This window comes from Urocampus carinirostris, chromosome 3, assembly GCF_059441175.1.
Source record: "Urocampus carinirostris isolate Australia breed hairy pipefish chromosome 3, RoL_Ucar_1.0, whole genome shotgun sequence".
In the NCBI taxonomy this organism is placed as follows: domain Eukaryota; kingdom Metazoa; phylum Chordata; class Actinopteri; order Syngnathiformes; family Syngnathidae; genus Urocampus; species Urocampus carinirostris.
In genome coordinates, this window is record NC_142351.1 from 34246477 (window position 1) to 34268602 (window position 22126).

At 38.9% G+C, this 22126-nt stretch overlaps 1 protein-coding gene and 1 pseudogene across 3 annotated transcripts in view; one reads left to right on the plus strand and one right to left on the minus strand.

The window, feature by feature from the left end:
* Nucleotides 1-402: 402 nt before the first annotated feature.
* slco4a1 (solute carrier organic anion transporter family, member 4A1) overlaps nt 403-22126 on the minus strand; it is a 29027-nt gene continuing 7303 nt past the window's right edge. Inside the window, exons 2-13 of one of the 3 annotated variants that reach the window (XM_088331589.1) lie at nt 18517-18566; nt 15325-16299; nt 13656-13746; nt 11891-12012; nt 11650-11761; nt 10880-11034; nt 8653-8908; nt 8366-8522; nt 6325-6503; nt 6141-6205; nt 5842-5990; nt 403-2441 (exon numbers count right to left, since the gene is read on the minus strand). In XM_088331589.1, the coding sequence (XP_088187715.1) occupies nt 2286-2441; nt 5842-5990; nt 6141-6205; nt 6325-6503; nt 8366-8522; nt 8653-8908; nt 10880-11034; nt 11650-11761; nt 11891-12012; nt 13656-13746; nt 15325-16141 (2259 nt within the window). In that variant the 5' untranslated portion in view covers nt 16142-16299; nt 18517-18566 and the 3' untranslated portion in view covers nt 403-2285. Of the gene's footprint in view, nt 2442-5841; nt 5991-6140; nt 6206-6324; nt 6504-8365; nt 8523-8652; nt 8909-10879; nt 11035-11649; nt 11762-11890; nt 12013-13655; nt 13747-15324; nt 16300-18273; nt 18360-18516; nt 18567-22126 lie in introns of those variants that run through there. The other 2 variants (XM_088331590.1, XM_088331588.1) reach the window with 2 other exon arrangements.
* Nucleotides 20928-21063, plus strand: LOC148369525 (U2 spliceosomal RNA; annotated as a pseudogene).

Consider the following 22126-nt stretch of genomic DNA (forward strand, 5'->3'; position numbering starts at 1 on the left):
GAACAGTTGAAGTTAAAACTTTTAACAGGGCATGGCATTGGAGAACACAACCTAAGCATCTCTAAACCTAGAAAATGGGCGTGCATATGCAATTTATACACATTAAATAACTTCATGGGAATTGGCTCTACAGGATCTACAATTTTTAGAAAACACGGCTCATTCCCATGTTTGCAACCACCCAAAGGACAGACTCGTCCACACCCTCATGGCATTAGACCGTTGTCTTCAATACAAGAAAATACAGATTTTGTACATCTCGAAAAATGGTATGCTTCTTTTGTAAAAAAAAAGTCACTGGAGAGGGCGTTTAAACCTTTTAGTTAAACTGGATGGTGAAAATGTAACTACAATTTTTGGGACATTATCCACTCTTGAGAATAGTTCCGACACAGACACAAATTGCATTGATGGGATTTTTTTTTAATAAGCTTGATTTATAAAACACAACTTATTCAAAACTTTGCATAAAATGCATATTCCAATTGAGTTTCTTTCGTAAAAAAATTACAAAAAAATCTGAAATGCACAGTAACTTTCAGTACAACACTGGCAACAGATGATCATAGTTAAGTCGATTCATATGAAGAGACAACATATTGTATCAATAACAGACAAAAAAAAAACCACAACAACAGAATTTACTTTTGACCATTGAAGTTTTGACAATGTGGAATCAAAATGTGGCAATGAGGTACACGTCTATTTGCACGTTACAGCAGTGGGAAGGTATAAAGCCACTTTGGCATGTGTGTATTTATAGACTTGCAGGAAGCTTCAAAATGTACAAATATTTTCGAGACCTTTTACAGCAGTTTTGGGGGAATGTGCTTTTGTGTTTTGCCTGTGAAATGAACTGCTGTCACTAACTTGAACTGCTCTTGAACAGTACAGCCGAAAGGTCAAGAAAAGTTTTGGAACGTTTTTGAGCCTCGGTAACAAGTCATGGCTTGATTAAAGGGACATTGTGTATTAGCACCTACTAGTGGAAATAAAACGTAATTAATCTAAAAACAAAACTGTATTTATTTGAAAAATCGGCTAAAAAAAAAATCAACTCCCATAAAAAAACGTGCATTTAAATACTCGTGAGCCGAGAAAATTGTATTTTACATAACATGAGGCTCATATAGAGGGAGCGAACATGATTGTCTGCCTTCTTGCTTCCCTGGGTACTTATCAAAACCAAAACCTTGTGAGAAGCTGAGCGAAAAAAAAACAAGAAAAATGGCATGGTTTGGTCACTTTTGAGTGTCCATAGTTGTGCTTTGTAGCACTTGTTTTTGGTAGCAGTGTACAATATAGTGACATCTAGTGATCAAATATTACACAATGTCCCTTTAAGCAAAGGTTGGCAACAGCATTTTCTGGCAGAGGCGTAAAACCTTCATATACAGATACATAAATGAAATGTCCCACAATTCAGCCAGTGTAGCAAAAAGTGATCTTTTAATAAAACTGCATGTTTTTTTTGTTTATGTTTTCTTTTAAATAGCATATGTGCGTCTTATTAATGCGTATATATCCATAGTGGCTAACTCGCAAAAGGTCCCCGGTTCGACACTGGGTGGAAACATTTGTTGGCCTGGAGAGGGATGGGCGCTACCAGGCTGTACTTGTCCAAAATACACCACAGGAAATGGTGCGCCTACAACCAAGAGGTTAAGGGAACCAACCAACCAACCATGTTGATAAGAAAATCTTAGTTTCCTTGAAGAACAATGTTCTTTTAAAATTATTATTATTTGAACACATGTATTAGATCCTATTTAAACAACAAATCAAAATAAATATCTATTTTAGAAAATACTTCAAAAACAAACCAGATTGGTCTCAAACAGTTATGGGGTGGGTTTACCTTACGACATTTTCTGTCAGTGAGTTTTGGAACCAATTTTAAATGAACAATTGAAAAAAAATGTTCAAAATATTCAAGGGTGTCGTTATATGTACTGGGCTCAGTAAATGTATACTTCTGACCATCACAAGTACACATTAACTCATTGCCTTGCTGTGCAGTTAGAACCGATCTTCAATGTTTATAGCTGTCGAGGGCAATGAAGGAATTAAGTCACATATTTCTGAGCAAGTTTACACTTACGGACATAAGAAAGCCAAGCCACCATACAAATTGATTGTGTATTTCAATCGTGTTCAGTTTGTAGTCCAGAAATGACAGTAATTGATGACACTTTTATTTCTATTTTGTTTTTCACCCATTTGGTTATCTAAAGTGCAGCTGATTAACTCGAATGTTGATGAACAACAAAAGCTCCTGATGAAAGTCAAAACTTGACATGCAGGTTGGCAATGACTCCATCCACGGGAAGGTTTCTCTTCTCACAGTTTCCGGGGTCGCTACTATCATGGCTGCTTTGAGGCGACTCCGGAGGAGGCTTATAAAGGATGCTGGCCAGCAAGAAGAAGATTGTCCCCAAAACCTAAAAGCAATAAATAACTAGGCATTAAAATCTCTCAACCGTGGTCAAAAAGGATGACTTACATGAATTGTACAGATCCAAGAAGAAAATGTTTTGATTTGGGGAGGGTCGCATTTTAAGAATTCCAAGAGTGAATCAGGGATTCGGGTCGGTGTGTTTAAATTAAAATCAGTATAGTTCACGCGGGCAGGAATGGTGTAATTATCTGTAACTCGCATTAGATCATATCATTATCGCACTATTTGTATTCACAGTACCAGAGACAAATGTTTGAGAATGGAAGAAAACTGAAATTCGTCCTGAAAGTTTAAATTAATGCAAAAAATACAGCGAGCTCTTTTGTGTATCAGAAGACTTTCAAGGACATTACATAAATACATTTTAAATGTTATGTGTTATTGCAATGCGTATTGTACAATGTTTGTCCCCAGGGATTTAGGATCTGGGATCAGTATTGTCACACACCGCTGGCCGTCAATGCCGAGGTCAGGCTCATCTCTGAAACAGGATCACTCTTTTCACCGAAAAAACAACCAAATGATGAATGTGCTGCATCTGAGTCAGATCAGGAGGCTCCTCTTGGTACTGGTAGCAATGGAAGTTTCATGTGGGGGACCAAACCTTTGGCCAAAAAAACGGCCTTGAGAATGTGGGGCTGAACTTGCCCGAGACACACCACAGTAGAATGCCCCTACGACCCTTAGGGGTTAAGGCAGCCTAGTCCAATGTCTGTCCCGGGGGCCAATTACAGGCTGGATTTAAGTTATTACTGGCCCGTGGCCTCTGTCATAAAATTAATAATATGTGACCTGCCAGTATTGTTGACCATAGTAGAGAATAAATGTGTACCAAATTATTATTATTTTTTTAAATCACCATTTTGAAAGATGATGGCAGTAGCCCTTTGGCCACCTTGCTTTTTTTGATCATTTTAGGCCACCCCATTAACAACATGATGACTGTAAATAAAATAAGGAACGTTGACTGTGATTGCGTTCAATGATTTCAATAATTAGTGAAATCATAGCTGCATGTATTCAACCTTTGTCACTTCCAATGCTTAATTTTGCATAAAATCTCTACCAAACACTCTACTAAGGGCTAGTACTGTTTCACAATAGAAGAATACTTACCAACATGCGCTAGACTACCACTTCTCTCCCCTTAAAAACATCTACCGATTGAAATAAAATATAAACTCCTTTTTTTAAAATTCAAACAACAACAAATCTTGACCTAACACTAGTCTTTTAATCTAAAGCTGCTTTATTTTGAAACTACTCAAACGATCACATTCGATTTCCATTTTGATATAAATTTGCTACTTCCTGTTTTGAACAAGCACATGTTGGGTTGTTTTTATTACTCTAGGTTTAGGTTTATTAAAACTTTAGGTTTTAATACTCTGTGATTGTGTTTTGTGCACGATATAATCCATCGCTTTTTAATCTCAAAAGGTTAACACGCATGTAGAGGCAGTGACAGAACTGCAAAATATTGAAAAATGTATTTCTGAATGCAGAAAGATAATTTTCAGATTCAGAAAATATTTCCTAGTAGCATGTAAAAGCACAATTCTTGGGTAGAAAGTGTTTTTAGAAAATGTTATTACTACATAAAAATAACAGCAAAAAAACTAAGTCCAGAATTTAATTGTACAAATTTGGCCCGTGTATTATTATTTTTAATATCAACGTATTTGTACCAATCAACATTTTCAATACAAAAATGCAAACTTGAAACAATATCACACACTAAAAAAATTCAAAAATGCTATTTAACATGTCAATTTTAAGTATTTTTCTACAAGTTTTATAGTAAGTTAAAATGGCGTTAAACTTAATTTTTCTTCTACTTTTAGAAAGGAAAATTGCCTTTCGTAGAAAATGTGGATTTTGTAATTTTGGTGTAGTATATTATGGAGGACTTGTAATATTTGGTCACTCTATCTTAACCAGGTTAAATACAAATATGCCAGCATATATATGTGCAAAATACATAAAATTTATACATTTTTAATAATTAAATAGCAACACAAATCACAAAAACCAGCCTTAACATCACAAAAATAACTAAGCTTTTAAAACTGTACATAACACATTACTATACTTATACTGTGCATGTTGTCTGTAAAAAAATCATTTTGAAATTAAGCCTTACCTGCCATCTAGTGGTACCGGTATATTATGATGTTACAACTTCCCAAAGAGAACACAAATTAAAAGTTATACAGAAAGTTTTGGAACCAGGGGCGATTTTAGGTTCAGACCTGTGGGTGTGCTGAAAACCCAGTGTCTGGCTGGCTAAACCCTTTTTTTTCATATCACTAAAAGCACACGGTAAGACTCTGCCTCTATGCTGCAAGTGACACTATCGGAGCGAAAAAGGAGCGGGGAGGACGAGAGCAGTGCTAGGAATCAAATGGGCTGAACCATTTCCCAGCCCAGGCCGGGAGTCTGGGTGTCATCCTCGACAGCACACTCTTCTTTAACACTCATATAAATAACATCACTCGGTCAAGCTTACTTTCACCTGTGCTCCATCAACCGTCTCCAAACCTCCCTACCTCACCCGCCACACCACTACCATCCTCGTCCATAGACCTGTCACCTCACGCCCTGGTTACTGCAATTCCCTCCATAAGCTTCAGCTGGTCCATAACTCTTCTGCATGCATCATCACCAAAACCCCCTCTTGCCATCACATCCACCCTGTCCTTCAGTAACTCCCCTGGCTCCCAATCAACCAAAGAATCAACTATAAAATCCTTGTCTAAACCTACTTGGTCTTTTACAAACTTTCCCCTCTCTAAATCTCCGACTTCCTTTACATTGCCACGCCATCCCGCACCCTCAGATCATCCTCCTCCATCCGCTTCCCATCTCAACTCCATGGGGGGCAAAGCTTTCAACCACTCTGCCCCCCAGCTCTGGAACTCATTGCTGCCTGAACTCCAGAACTCCGCCAGCCCTCCAAACCCAGATTCAAAACCCCACCTCTTCAGACTTGCCTTTTCTTGACCATCTGCCTCACACACTCCCACCTTTTAACTCTACTAGGTTTCATTTTCCTAGTTATTACTTGCTTGTTTTATTCTTCCTTTATTGACATTTGTTACTCTATGTACAGTGACCTTGGGTGGCCGAAAAGGCGCTTTGAAGTATTATGTATTATTATAATTATTATTTCAAGGCAGTGGAGTATTTCTGATGCTGTATTGTTCCCATATCTGTTTTCCTTTGTTTGTGATCTTATTTTTGATCTTATTTAAGCATTTCCTGTCATTTCTAATGGATATGAGTTTTAAAAATTCTATGATTTGTAGGGGTGCTTGGGTTGAATTTGGGGGTGCTTGAGCAGCCCCCAAAATAGGCTGGTTACGCCCATGGTTGGAACTCACCTTATAAATGATACCAGCAAGGAGCATGTATTGGCTCATGGCTGAGTTTTTATACAAGTAGCAGGAACCTTTCTCTCCACACTGATCTTGCCACAGCAAGCAGGAAATGTCAATCATGGAGCCAAAGGCGATGGGTCCCGGGATACTACCTGTGACAAAACAGGCAGAGATGATTACGAATGGGGGTCTCAAGCCCTCCACATATTGAAAAACTGGAGAAAAAAGCTAAAAATGTATACAGGAAAGTCCAGAAAACAACATAATTTAGCAGGTAACCTGAAATCTGCATACAATCTCACCAAAAGTGCGCACCACAATCCACTGGATGCCAAGACCAAAGGATCTCTGACTGTCTGGCACACACCTAAAACATAAGGATACTCTTTATAAATATCTCAATGTTTCAATCACATTGTAAACATTTTATAAATAAACAAGAGCATTGAAATCGACAGAAAGAAAAGCTCAATTTGACCTCCTCACCTGAGTGTAGCAGTAAGCGCCGGAATGCTAATCAGGAAGGTGAACAACATGAGAATGAAGAAAAACGAGAGGAAGGTTGACATATGGTGGCAGCTGCTGCCGCACTTTCCCCCTGTCGCCAATCCGGTCAGGACTCGGGTATTGTTAACCGCCACCACACAACTGCATCCAGAGTACACCTAGATGCACAACACAGGATGATGTCTGGTATTCACTTCATCATCTCACAATTATAACAGTTTTCTTTTGCTGTGATTTTTTTTTTTTTGAGAAGAAAATTTCTCTCAGTCTCGATGGAATTTATAAATTTATAATGAAAAGGCTTATTTGGCTAGGGCTAAATGGAGCGAATTGCGTTTAGCCTCGGTAAATATTGAAGATGCAGAGTAAGTTTATCTGCTCAACGTAATGCCCGTTGGAGTGAAACGTGTGTTGGGAGTAGAGGTGAGATATTAAGCGCGAGCCCAAACCAAAATTGGGGTCGGGTCGGGCCTAAAATGTCAATCATGACTTCAGGTTCGCTCAGGGCCGGACTTCTCTCAGGTTGCCTTTATAATTATCCACGCTTGCTGTGCGTTTGTCATTGTTCTTGGTTTAATTTTTGTTGTACAGGAATCCCCCAAGCATGATTGATTCTTTTGGTCGGAAAAAAAAAAAACAGAGAAAAAATTGAAACAGAGTCTGAGTCTCGGCAAAGCGGGGGGGAAGAAGGAGTAAAAGAAAAAAGGGGGAAAACATATCCATATATTGAAATTGTTTAGGTTAGTTTTATGTGTGATAAAGTTGAACAAGACAGTGTGATGAGAAATTATTATCTTTACATTCATTATCTACCTTCATATTAAGCCATATGTTGACTTTTTTACAATTATGATAAGAAGTGACTCCTTTTACAGATAATACTTCTAAGAATTTGATTTAATGATTCAATTATTCTAAAATACACAGATAAGATCCAGCTCTTTCCAATCACCTCCTTTTTCTTTCTGTATTTCTGTTGTTTCTTAAAGGTGCTGTCCGTAACTTCAAAATATTCCAATTGCTGATGCCATCTTCTGGCTGAAATCATCATTGCAGCTTCTATCAAGCTGCTTGTTTTGCGAGTGCACGTACGTGTCAATCTTAGACATGCTCGAATATATATATATAATTGTTTTTTTCATCTTTTTGGGGGTTTGAGTAAGCATTTTGACTGTATTTGAAACAGTCCTTTTCTTACTTTCACCATTTTCATTCTGGAATAAAAAAGCACGACCATAACCGTAAATTAACTCTCCCTACCTCCTTTCCTCCAGCGTAATCCGCTGCGTGGTAGGAACTATCTATCCATCTATCTACCTTAGCCATATCCCTCAAGAGGGGTGACCGACAGCAAGACAAACACATACAATAATAAAGAAAATAAAAGGGGAAAAAAATAGCAAAAAACACACACAATTTTTTTGGGACCATGGCCAACCCAATTGCCCAAACAAGTTAGGCACCTCAGCACCTAAGTTGGTCATGCTTTTGTCCCTCCAGATGAAATGGGACACCAGACAGCAAGGCATGGCCAGAACACCGATAGTAAAAATAATATTGAATTATATAAGTGCGGTGAAATAAAATAAAGGCTCTTTAAACTCAGTTGGGCATTGAAAACACATACTACATAAAGAAAATATGTAATTTTAAACTTTTTAAGGACACCTTAAACTACGCACACCCCACCTTTAAAGTTGATCATTTTTTAATCATTGTAACCTTGTATTTAATGAATAGAAGGGAACAAAATAAAATGCCAATCAACCAATAGATAGGTATAAAAAAATAAAATCCATTTCATTCCACTTTGTATCCCAATATTAGTTGATTGTCAACACAAATTTGTTTTTTCCATCCTTATGCTTTAAGCCTGAAATGTGGTGTACGGTAAAAAAGTTTAAAAGGGCATGTATAGAGTATATTCGAATACACAAGCATTTATCGCCTCACACAATACAAAAATACTGAAATTGGTGCAGACGAATCCCGATTGATTCCTTTATAAACATGCCGTTACCTTTTTGTTGTTTGTATGGTTGAAGGAGGTGCAACCAGCATGGCAGGGCGAATAATACATGATGTCATCGGCACCACAGACGGGGTTGTACAGCTCCCAGCCACAACCACAGCCTTCATTGCAGCCAGTCAACAAGCTCTCTGCTACTGAAGAACTTCTGAAAACATCAGTTCAGCAGGAATGGAACGATAAGCAAAAGAAAATATTGGTTGATACCTTCGCTTTGTGCCTTAAAAACACACGTCATAAAATGCATTGCCAAATATCCAGCACAAAAACCATTTTACCCGTTTCTTGCTTGTTGATTTTGGTCATGTGTCATGAACTGTTCTTTTGGGCTCTGTACACCAGACCGGTATGGTGCAGTAACTCCGGCGAGGGGCACGTTGGGGCAGTGGATGAGAAAGATGAAGATGCCGAATAGACTGACCGTGGCACACAGCATGCAGAAGCGAATGATGCCGCGGCAACGGAGGTTCAGTTTCTTGACGATATAGCCCCCTAGCAAAGTGCCGCCGCCTCCTGCGGGTACCACCATGTAACCTGGAGAAATAGTCAAGTCAAGTCATGTTTATTTTGTACAGCCCTTAATCACAAAGAGTCTCAAAGAGGCTGCACAGACCACGGATTATTGCAAACCACCAACTACTATTACACCATCCCCTGATCTAAAACCTACATGAGAGCAAGGAAAAATTCAAAAATTTCAACATGAGGAAAATGAAGAAACCTTGAGAAGGGACAGCACATGAAGGAATCCCCCTTCCAGGATGACCAGGCTGCAACGGATGTTACAATAACAAACAATACACAGATATTGTCAACATGATATATAGGTCATTCATAAGCTATTGAACGGAGGTGTGTTTTAATCCTAGATTTAAACAGTTCGCTCTTGAACCTGCGGTTCTCTCCTTGTTTCTTGAGATTAATAGTAGACCAGCATTTTCAGAACAAAGGCTCCGGACTGGAACATAGGAGAAAATTAAATCTGAATGACATTGTACCAGCTCAGTAGCCTAGATGGTAAGGCGCCCGCTTTGAGACTGGGAGGTCGGTGGTTCGCGCCCCGGCCGAGTCATTCCTAAGACTTAAAAAGTGGTCGGCGGCGCCCTCTGTTGGCTGCGGCTGCATCGGCTCGCTACAACGGGTCAGGTGCAATCGACATTTCGTTCTGTGTACATTGTTACACAGAATGACAATACAAGGAAATTATTATTATTATTATTATTATTATGTGTGAGCAAGTCCATGCATGATTTTGTATGGACAGAACCTTAAAATCACATAAATAAGGAATGAATAAAAAGGTGCCACCCCGGAGTAGAGTATACCATTTACTTTACTTGTTTAAATACAAGCATGGGCTGAGTATCACCCCTTAGGCTTTTGAACCCTGCCCCAAAAAATAGTATAAATATAATGTTGAAAAAGTACTGCTAAAAATGTTTTCGTACCTTTTGCGGCTATGCCAAGATTTCACCAAAAGATGGTGCACTAAACCCTCATTGAACGTTGTTAGAACTACACCGTCCATTAACAGCTGCACAATTGATAACCGGAACTACAATGAGGCTTCCATGGATGGAATATTACCATCAAAGCTGTTTTTAGTTTAGTTTTTTTCCGTTGAAGCCCTTCATTAAAAATGAGAGGATAAAATAAACTGAGAAATGGAGGGTGAACCAACAAGGTTGGAGAGGTGACAGAACGATCATGACGGTAGTTAGCAGGTGTGATGCGCATTGCACATAGCTTCCAATGAGTTTCAAACAAGTGCTAATGATTTTATGACACACAAGCGTGGTTCCCATTGTTGAAATTTAACAAGCTCATAAATAGGTTGCCTTTAGTTAGTTTCGTGATGTTCAAGGCTGTGTTTTTTCATGTAAAAAGTCACTCATGTCCCTGGGGTATCCTTGTTAACTTCCTTCAATTCCCCCATTAAAAACACTCTTTATAAAGCATTTTAGCCACACACATTGATGTGTGCTGTGCTCAAGGCCAATGTTTGTATAATGTAAATATCATAGTTACATTTTTCTGTGTTTTGTAAATTTATTTATGTTATATTATTTTTTTTAACACATTACTTATTTTTCTACAAAAAAAACAACATTTGAGCAAAAAAAAATAGGGGCGTACATTTGTTAGTGTAACGTAATGGTAATCGAAATAGTGAAAGTAAAAAAAAGGCCTGTTTCAACACCAACCTAAACCCCAAGAAAGATGAGATTTTATCTGAGTGTGGCTAAGAAATGCCTGTACTTGCACACGCAACATAAGGAGCTTGACAGAGGCTGCAATGATGACACAAGCCAGCAGATGGCGGCCACAAGTGAAAAAGTTCTGAATTCCGTGCAGGTCTTTTGAAATCAAATCAATAAATCATTATTTTTCCTTTTAGGCTGGCCCCTCAGGACAATGTTAGCACCTAATGCTGTCGACTGAAAATTTATGCCTACCCCAATTTTAACATCAAGCCCAAAAAACCCTTCATTGCTCATCACTCACCAAACCATGTGGCAGCTTCAGATGCGCTGAGGCTGAACTGCGACTCCAAGAATTTTGGCCCAAACGTAGACATGCCAGCAATGAGGGTGGCTTCCGTGGCACCGGCCAAGCACAGAAAAAGGAAAGTAGGATTTCTCAAGAGGAGCAAGACGGATCTGAAAAATACAAGACACAACAATCACACTGCAATCGAGAACATAATGTGACATTAGATAGTAAACAAAACTCAAATAGCAACACAATAATAAGGCACTCCGTTTAATATACGTTCATATTTATGCTATGTTTTGGTGACTTTATGAGTCCTACGACTGTTTGAAAGTGCTTTTCGAATAACGGTGACTTTAACTATAAAAATTGCAGAGGAAATGGAAGCAGTTCGAAAATGGTGCAGTATTGACTCAACATGGTACTATATCCTACAATTCTGCTTGTAAAATGTGTGTGAATGCATAAAAGAAGACCAAGTGGATACAAATTGTTTTAATTTAACCCCGCAGCTCTAAGCCGAATGGAATTGAGATATTCTAGGCCCTGGGACAATACTATGAAGGAATCAAGTAGCTTACTCAAAGACTACATCTTCTAAAACGAAGTTGGCACCCTCTGATTTTTCGTACTTAGGATGCGTCCCATTCGTCATTTTCCCTCGTTATTGGCTTAGCATTCGGTTTTGCGCGTGCACATGTAAGCATAATGTGTCCCAATACTCTCAAGACCGAGGCGGAAGTGCCCTTCAACCTATGAAAGGGCAGCAGTATCACACCCACCTTGGCATGTCTTTAACTGATTTGCCAAACTGGGGGTCTGAGGCGGTGGTGTGACTGCCGTCTTTGAGCTGGTGGGCCTCGGACACCCGCATGGCTTTGTGCACCTCCGAACCTAGAGCCGGATAAAGTAGGGTTTTAAACCAAACTCACCAAGAACGTCACACGATATAACCAAAACACGCTTGTCTACATAGAACAATGTGTTTGCGTGTATGCAGTTGTGAAAGTGCAGAATGGGCACCTGGCAACTGTCTTGGGTATGCCAGGATGGGGAACGCCACCAAAAGAGCTGCTGCTCCTCCCAGCAAGAAGCCAATCCACCAAGCGCCAACCCAAAGTGGGTTCTCCGGAGTTATCTCTGTCCTGTTAACATGTATTTGAATCATAGCAAATCATAGTGCTGGGATGTTAGCCACTGCTTCTTACAGAGAAATGACATGTTACTATAAAATGATTTGCTAAAATATCCTGGCCTATTAAAACTGCTGTGTCATACTGCAAAAAAATATTGGTTCAGCCTCGCAGTAGTGTTATAATGATTTAAAAGAAGAATGATTCATATTTTAGTCTTTTTAGCTTAAGCAATAGTTGAATATGCTTTCTACTTTGTTAATTAGAACTAATGTTGAGTACATAGTAGATTAAATTTAAAATAAGGAATAAGGTCTTAACGTGATCTGATTAATCAACAAAATAATCAACAGATTGATTGAATAGCAAAACAATAGTTTGTTGCACTCATAGAATAAAACTGCCAAACAATTGGGGGTTGAATAAAAATGAAAGCAAGTCCTATGAGTCCAAACGGGCAAATAAATTACCCGAACAAGCAGGACTAGTCTAAATGAGTGTGTACAACTCAATTGTGAAACGTGAAACTGTTCCAAGGTCAGCCACAAACCAAATTGTTAAGTTTGTGGACGACACAACAGTGGTGGGCCTCATCAAGGAGGATAATGACCAGCCCTACAGAGAGGAAGGGGAGCGGTTGGTGGGATGGAGCAGAGAAAACAGCCTGGTCCTGAATTTTGCCAGAACTAAAGGGATCATTGTTGACTTATGAAAAAAACAGCAAAACCATGACCAACCTCTCAACAACAAGGCTGTGGAGGTGGTCAGCAGCACAGAATTCCTAGGTGTGCGCATCACGGACAAACTCACCTGGTCTGTGAACGCTGCACAGTGCTCCCGTACTTCCTGCAGAGGATGAGGAGAGCCCACAAGCCCCCACCCACCTTCACCACATTCTACAGTAGCACCATAGAGAGTATTCTGACAAACTGTATCTCTGTGTGGTGTGGAGGCTGCAGAATGAAGGATAGTGAGGACAGCGGAGAATATAACCAGCACTTCTTTCTCCTCCATTAGGGACTTTGGCCAGAAGTGCTGCCTATCCCGAGCCACAAACATCAGGGACCCCTCTCATCCCAATCACGGACTGTTCACTCTGCTAGCCTCTAGCAAGAGGTACTGCAGTGTGCGATGCAGGACCATCTGGTTCTGCAACAGCTTTGTCCTCCTGGTCATTAGATGGTTAAACAGTCAATCCCGCAAATAGAAGAAAAGCCTACCCAGATGCCTTCACATATCTGTTTTTAAAGTTTTAGTTAAAAATAATAGAATTTTCTAAAACATCAAATTTAAAATTCTTTTAATACTGTATGGTAACCATGTTTACCTAGTACCCACTTTGCACATCTGTTCAGCTGCTCCTCTTGCACCTTTGCACCATTGTACAGTACTCGTAACTATGACTTTTGCACAATTGTACAGTATCCCTTTTCAGAGACTTCACCATTTACTCGATACTTATATTAACTTCATATGTATTATTTTATATATTTTTGGAGGATGCGGGTCAGATGTGTACATGTATGGCAAATGAAGTAGATCTAGCTATCTGTATAAGATACTGAATTTATCTGCAATTGGTTGACAAAAGGGAATCAGAATTCTCGTATTTTAGGGAAATATCTCATTTAATATTGAACATGAGGCAGACTCACGTAAGGTGGAGCTCGGTGTGAATGTTGAGGAAGAAACCTCCCAGCAGATATCCTGCTGCTGGACCCACAATGGCAGCAGTATAGAAGATCCCTGGGGACAAAAAAAACTAAAAGAATGAGATGTCACCTCAGGTACTCTCTCCTTTGTGTCCCTCACAAGAATTTCTGGTTTGTGATGAAAATGGCCCTGCTCTTTGTTACAGAGCTTCTTTGTTTAAAGATGGATAACGTTTCTTTAGGAAGGTCACAATATGAAGTTTGCACAAGCCATTAGAATTCAGGAACACAAGAGTCACAGGAAGATGTTCTAGATGGGCTTTAGAAAGGTCATTTTCATACATAGTGAGACAACTTTATCTATAACTCAGTGCATTCTCAACCTTTTTTGAGCCAAGGCAAACATCGGTGTCAGTTTTTGGTTTAAATTTGCCTAAAATGAAACTGTAAAGGTTTTCTTATCATTTGAGGTCACTGTAGCTCAGGAGGTAATAAAGGTTATTGATTTTGGTTAATAACGTTGCTGCAGTTTTTTATTCTACTATACATTTAACATTTTTTTAAGCTTTGCTATATTTTATCGTGTTTAAAAAATACCTAAAGCCACACTGAGTAATATTTGATCACTAGATGTTACTATATTGTATCATTCATGCAACCTAAAATGAGTGATGTAAGGCAAAAGGAAGAATATAAACTACAGAGACTGAAAGTGACTATACTTCAGAATATTTCTTCAATTTTTTTCTTGACATTTTTTTTTCTGTAAGCAAGATTATTATCAATAGTCAAACAATTTATGTGTTTATTTGATTCAATTAACAGTGAAATATGGGATCTCTAAAAAGCACATAAATTATCATATTTACAGATCTGCAAAAAAATCAAAATATACAACAATTTAAGTCTTTTACACTGGTTTAGAGTCAAACGAAAGAATCCATGAAAATGCAAAACAAAATCTAAATTAAAAATGTCTTCAGTGCTATAAAGATAAAATAACAAAATAACTACTGTATTTACAATTCTATTGTAACTAATTTTGACACTGATCCTCTGAAAGACACACAAAGAAATATAAATCAAAAAATAAAAGTAAGATCGCCAAGTCTTTAAGATTGGACGATTAAATGCATTCTGCTTCAGACCCATCAATATCATTATTTTTTTCTGCTTTTTATACATACAAAACTTTCTTTCTTTTTTGTCCTCTGTGTTAAACTCCATTATTACCCAACAACTATAGCACCCTTTCGGTTTTTGTAAGCAAGTGTAACGTAGCCAAGCTGTGTGTGCATTGTTGAGGCAGAATAGCATACTATGTCAGTTTATAGAACCCCATTGACATAAAAGTTTGTGGATAGGAACATCTTGAAAAAGCACAAGGTATGTGCTAGTAGCAAGATAGCACCTTTATTTTAGTCATCAACAAAAAATATGTGTTCTGTCGTTTGCAATAATCTGTGGTCTGTGCAGCCCTTTGAGACTCCTTGTGATAAAGGGCTATACAATGAAGTCAAGAAACATGACTTTACTTCAAATTTCTGGCGAAATTAGGGATTTTAGGTGCGCCTGATATATGGATTATATGGTAATCAGGGTGAGACTCTAGGTACTAAAGTCATACCAGTCGAGAGCCACTGTTTTCAACAATTTCCAAAATGTGACTCACCGGTGTAAAGAGGACCATATTTTGACTTGACATTCTCATCCAGATACGTGACTCCCAGCGTGTAGAGGGGCGTGGCTCCGACCCCATGGAGAAACTGCCCCAGCATGAACACAAATCGATAGCTGGACAACCCTCCGCCTTCTTGGTCCCGGCAGGGGTTGGTCCGGTTGGCAGAACACATTCCACCCAGCTGGGAAAGACTGGCCTTGTAAGGTGGTGTGGTGAAGTGAGGCAAGGCAAAGACCAGAGAACCCAGGGCCATTAGAAGGACGCCCCACCCGAGCCAGCGAGGTTTGTGCCCCGTGCCGCCGAAATAGCTGACGAAAGCCAGGCATATGCAGGCAGCTATGTCGTAGGAGCTGGCGATGAGGCCCGCTTCGTAGCTCCGCAGATCGAAGCGCCTCTCGATGGTCGTCACCACCGTGTTGATGAAGCCGTTGATGATCAGCCCCTGGAGAAAAGAGGCCACGCATAGGAAAAACAACACCCAGCGGGGAGTGTTGAAGACTTGGATCGCTTTGGGTGTTAGAGCGCCCCATCCGCACAGTTCATCTGAATCTGCTGGGATTTCATTCAATTGGATCTGTGATTCTCCACATACACTTCCAGCACTATAATGTCCAGGAAAGGTGGAAGCGCCGGTAAAAATGCGTGGTGAATTGGCACCATTGGTGTGGGCGGATCCCGAGTCTGTGAGACGGTCTACCTGAGGGTCAGCGGGGCTGGGCGTGTCCACAGAAGGCCCCCTGCTCAGAGGGAGCGCATCAAGGTAGAGGAGCTCCTTTCTGGAGCTGAAGGAAGCATCAGCATTGAGCATTGAGCGTCTTTGACTTCACAATGCACACTGCTCATGAAACAACCTAAAGCAGGAATAGAAGAATGCAGCCAGGGTCTTATATCAACTTGGAGAAGCCTATTCTGCGTATCCCCATTCCTGCTTTATAAGGCAACACGGCTGGTTGGATTCATGGCATCCTGCAAAAGAGAGATGATAGCATATTTGAATTTTAACTCTGTGAAAATCATGTTTTTAGGGAGGTCAACTTTCAACAATAAAAAGCATAAGATAGTAAAAAGTGGCAAACCCACCCAGCCCACAGGGAGGTAACCCTGCATTGGAAACTCTTTAATTACATTTAACACATTTAGTGCCGTAGATAACCATTTCAGACCTGCATTTATATTTAAGGAGCTGTACGGAGATTTAAACTTTCTTACTCTCTGTCGCCATCTCCTGGGTTTATATATACTGGACTGTCTCAGAAAATTAGAATATTGTGATAAAGTTCTTTATTTTCTGTAATGCAATTAAAAAAACAAAAATGTCATACATTCTGGATTCATTACACGTCAACTGAACTATTTCAAGCCTTTTATTATTTGAATATTGCTGATTTTGGCTTACAGCTGAAAAAAACTCAAAAATCCTATCTCAAAATATTAGAATACTTCCTCAGACCAAGTAAAAAAATAATTTTATAACAGCAAAACTAAATCAAACATTTGAAAATGTCCATTGATGCACTCAGTACTTGGTTGGGAATCCTTTTGCACGGATTACTGCATCAATCCGGCGTGGCATGGAGGCAATCAGCCTGTGGCATTGCTGAGGTGTTATTGATGCCCAGGATGCTTCGATAGCGGCCTTCAGCTCATTTGCATTTGTAGGTCTGGTGTCTTTCATCTTCTTCTTAACTATACCCCACAAATTCTCGATGGGGTTCAGGTCAGGGGAATTAGTAGGCCAATCAAGGACAGTGATGCCATGGTCAGTGCACCAGTTACTGGTGGTTTTGGCACTGTGGGCAGGTGCCAGATCATGCTGGAAAATGAAATCCTCATCTCCATAGAGCTTTTCAGCAGATGGAAGCATGTAGTGCTCTAAAATCTCTCGGTACACAGTTGCATTTACTCTGGACTTGATGAAACACAGTGGACCAACACCAGCAGCTGACATGGCTCCCCAAACCATTGCTGACTGTGGGAACTTCACACTGGATTTCAAGCAACTTGGATTTTGCTCCTCTCCAGCCTTTCTCCAGACTCTGGCGCCTTGACTTCCAAATGAAATGCAAAACTTGCTTTCGTCTGAAAAGAGGACTTTGGACCACTCTGCAACTGTCCAGTGCTTCTTCTCCATAGCCCAAGTCAGACGCTTCTTCCGTTGTCTTGAGTTCAGAAGTGGCTTGACCATGGGAATACGGCTATTGTAGCCCATTTCCCGGACACGTCTGTGAACTGTGGCTGTTGATACCTGGACTCCAGCTTCAGCCCACTGTCTTTGAAGCTCCCCCAAATTCTGGAAGCGGCTCTTCTTCACAATTTTGTTAAGGCTGCGGTCATCTCTCTTGGTTGTGCAGCGTTTCCGGCCACATTTTTCCCTTCCAACAGACTTTTTTTGTGGATATGCTTTGAAACTGCACTCTGTGAACAGCCTGCTCTTTGAGAAATTTCTTTTTGTGTCTTACCCTCCTGATGGAGGGTATCAATGATGGTCCTCTGGACAGCGGTCAGATCAGCAGTCTTCCCCATACTTGTGGTTTAGTTTACTGAACCAAGCTGAGTGTTTTTAAGGCTCAGGAAACCCTCGCAAGGTGTTTCGAGTTAATTAGATGATTCAGGTGATTAGTTGAATAGCCTACTTGTATACTTTTCATGATATTCTAATATTTTGAGATTTTTGAGTTTTCTTAAGCTGTAAGCCAAATTCAGCAATATTAAAATAATAAAAGGCTTGAAATAGTTCAGTTGATGTGTAATGAATCCAGAATGTATGACATTTTTGTTTTTTTAATTGCATTACAGAAAATAAAGAACTTTATCACAATATTCTAATTTTCTGAGACAGTCCAGTATATATATATATATATATATATATATATGTAAAGCAAGCCCTTTCTTAATTTAACCCTTTCATGGCACACTGACAGATAGAAATAAAAGAAAAACCTGTAAAGCGCTCGTCTTGGGAACAAGAGATCGCAGGTTTGATTCCCGACTCCTCCGTGTTATATGTCGAAGTGTCCTTGGGCAAGACACTGAATCCCTAATGCCCCCAATAAGCAGGTTGGCGCCTTGCATGGCTGCATGGCCGTTATTGGTGTGTGAATGGGTAAGTGTGAAGCACATTGTAAAAAGCTTTGGGAGGTCTTCATTGACTTGATAAGCGCTATATAAATGCAGACCATTTACCATTTGCAGCGACGATTACAACGTCACCAGCACCCTCAAGCCACATTTATCTGTTAAAAAGAAGATTAAAGCATATAAGTGGAGGGGAAAATAAAGCATAAAGGGTCTTTGAACTCATTTGGGCATTGTTAACACAAACATATAAGAGAAAAGATTCAACTTTAAACTTTCGTAAGGACACAAACCATGCACCCCACCTTTTGAGTAAACGGACAGTAATTGAGTTAAATGTTTTCCATATTCACTTTTCTACGGACTTTAAAACACAGTTCCACCACTGTCACTTATTACCTAAAATAAAAAAATAAAAAATAACGTTAAAAGACATTATAACTGAGTCATGCATATCGGTGACTAAATAAATATAAATTGCTCGAAAACAAGTACAAGTTTTGCAACTCAACTCATAAAATTAGGAAACAAGGTTAAACATTACCAAGGCTATGTGAGGTACTAAAGAACAACTTGTTTGGTTCAGTTGAATTCTCTACCTTTCTGAGCCAGGGCCCACTGAATAAATTCTGAGGCCCACTTGCCTGAGACAAGTTAAAAAAACACATTTATTTTAACTGCAGTTAAACTATTACATTAAAATGATATGTTTATAATGAATACAATTTAAAAATAATAATCAATTATCAATTTGTCGAGACGGATAATGACAGCTGAATTGAAAATTTTAAACAAATAAATATAAATACAATATTTTCCTTATGTTTGAAGAAAAGGTAAAAATAAAACTTAAAAAGAGCAAAAAAAATCTGAAGGGGACATTCTTGTTTATCTTCAAGCAAAACTGGTCATCAAAATTATTTACTGGAGGGATGGGCGCCACCAGGCTGTACTTGTCCAGGACACACGGCAGGAAGTGACGCACCTACAACCCGTGTGGTTAAGGGATGCACCCAAAATCACACCCACCCATTCAGGTTTCATACTTTTGTCATTGCCAAACAGATTTTCAGTTTTCTCCGTTACCATTCAATGAAGAAATCCAGTATGAATACATCTTCAATTTACTTATGCAATTTTAAATCTTGCGTGTGAATTTATCAAGACATATGGTTTATAGATTTTGAGTAAATTGTAAATATATTTGTGGATCTGAATAATACGTGTGTAAATATTTTTGAGACACATCACTCTTCATTGGTTAAAAACAAGGGTAATATGATCTACAACCTCAGTGGAACTGTTTCTTCATTTTCCTCATGTTGAGGTTTTTGAGTTTTTTCTTGCCCTCATATGGTTTTTATATCAGGAGATGGTGTGATAATAGTATGTGGTTAGCAATATTCGGTGGTCTATGCAGCCCTTTGAAACTCTTTGTGATTAAGGGCTATACAAATAAACATGACTTGACTTGGCTATTGGTGTGTGAGTGTGTGTGTGAATGGGTAAGTGTGAAACACATTGAAAAGCGCTAAGGGAGGTCTTCATTGACTTGAAATGCGCTATACAAATGCATACCATTTACCATTTACTTGACTTTAAAGCTCGATTTAAAACACATTTATTCTATATCTTATGAGTGAGCTATGTGTATGCTTCATTAGGACAATGTCTGTGTAACATCAATTGCAACCTGGTCAGCCTGAAAGGAGGATTACCTCATGTGCGGTCACTTTTCAAGGTTTCTTCATTTTTCTCATCCTGAGATTTTTGAGTTTTTCCTTGCCTTCATGTAGGTTTTAGATCAGGGGATGGTATCATAATAGTCTGTGGTTTGCAATAGTCTGTGGTCTGTGCAGCCCTTTGAGACTATGATTAAGGGCTATACAAATAAACATGACTTGACTTGACCTGCACCTCTTTTGTCAACTATTTGCTCATACTACTTTTGCGTCGATACAAGTCAAGAACAATTCTAAAGTGCCTTGAGCATTTGGCAATTCCCTAAACAATCAACAACAACAAAAACTTGTTTTTTTATTCTCATGGAATCTGGAAAAGCTGCAGAGAATTAAGTAATCCTCTCTGACCCTCCCACCTCTGATTACAAGTGAAATGTTACGCAACAGAACACAGGGTTCAAAGCAGCCTAGACTATATATGTTTTTAAACACATATAAATATTCTAAACATTAAAAAAAAAAAAAACATCTTGTTATTTTTGTTTTGACTGTTGTAACCAAAGTGTCAAGATGGCCTAAATCTAGCAATGCTTGTCCCATTGGTTACAACGCAATTAAAATTAGAATATGATGTGGATTTAAGGGCTATACCGCATCAGCGTGATTCATGTTGGCAGTGTAAAAGGCGCTTACAATAGTTTTTACGTTGTGGCTACCATCTGCAGGCTGTTCGCCATCATTGAGCTCATCAGTTCACTTAGCTGAAAAGTAAAGCCATGCGGCGACTGCGGAGAAGGCTTTGATGCTAAGTCCTTAGTTTGGCCTTTTGCTAGGTCCTTAGCTTGGCCTTATTTGGCCGTACCTCTTGCCATGATCTTTGATTTTTGCATTTCGGAGATGGAATAAGAGCTTGCTCTGTCCACTCCACGCATCGGCCCGGTATTGCAGTACCTCCGGGAACGGTGCATTCGCAATGATCGCAGCAAGGCTTTAGGGCTAGGACCTTAGCTTGGCCATTTGGCTGAGAGTAAGTGTCCCGGTTCCTAGGCTTTGTAGCGTATTATGAACTGACCGATAATGGATAATGAATAACGAAGATAGAACAATAACCCTTAAAAAACCCCAAAAACCCAAAACCCCAGTCTCATTTGTGAACTAGGTCACAGCATTTCAGTCAAATTACAGGCCATTAGTTCTGCATTGTGATGACTGCTACAGCAACAGACTGAGTTTATTGTAATAAAAATACATGTCGTTTTCTATATTATTATGTGCGATCTTCGAGAGAATGTTACAAAAACACATTTATCTAAAAAGATGACATTGGAAATTATGAATTAATGCAATATTTTGCACCACTGTACACCTGTCCAAGAAGTCTCATTCATGCTCATGACCCTTCACGGAACTCCAAATAAAATAAGATACAATTTTTCCCTTATCACTTTTATTTATTAAATGAAATAAAAAAAATACATAAATAAATTAAAAAGAAATATCTGCAGTCTGCAATGCAGACAATTACAAAAGTTTGCTTTTCAAAAATATTACTTTAATTAACACAATTTTCTGCAATCTGCCACGTCAATCAATTCTGCACATTTTTAAGCATTTTTTGTATTAAGGTCGGAAAGAATTCTTGAGATAAGCAAAATTATATGCCTTCAGCCATTTCAGACAATTATGCTTGTTTGGAATGTGGTACTTCTTAAAAAATATCATTCAAAAACATATTTAAAATGAGAAGAATTATCATGCATTGTAAACTGTTTTTTTTCAGTGTTACAATAATGAAAAGTAATATTTCAAATGACAGCACGGTGCAAAGAGTTGGAAAACCATTTCACAGTTTTGCTTCGCTCTCCAACTAAATTAACACTAAAACAGTAATCTACCTGATGAAAAGATAATAATCCTTCACAATTATTTTCAGGTAACCGTAAAATAATTTAAAACTTTAAAATGTTCACTTTTCTAACCACTGTTACTTTCTCATTTACCTCATGTTGAGGTTTCTGAGGTTTTCCTTGCCCTCA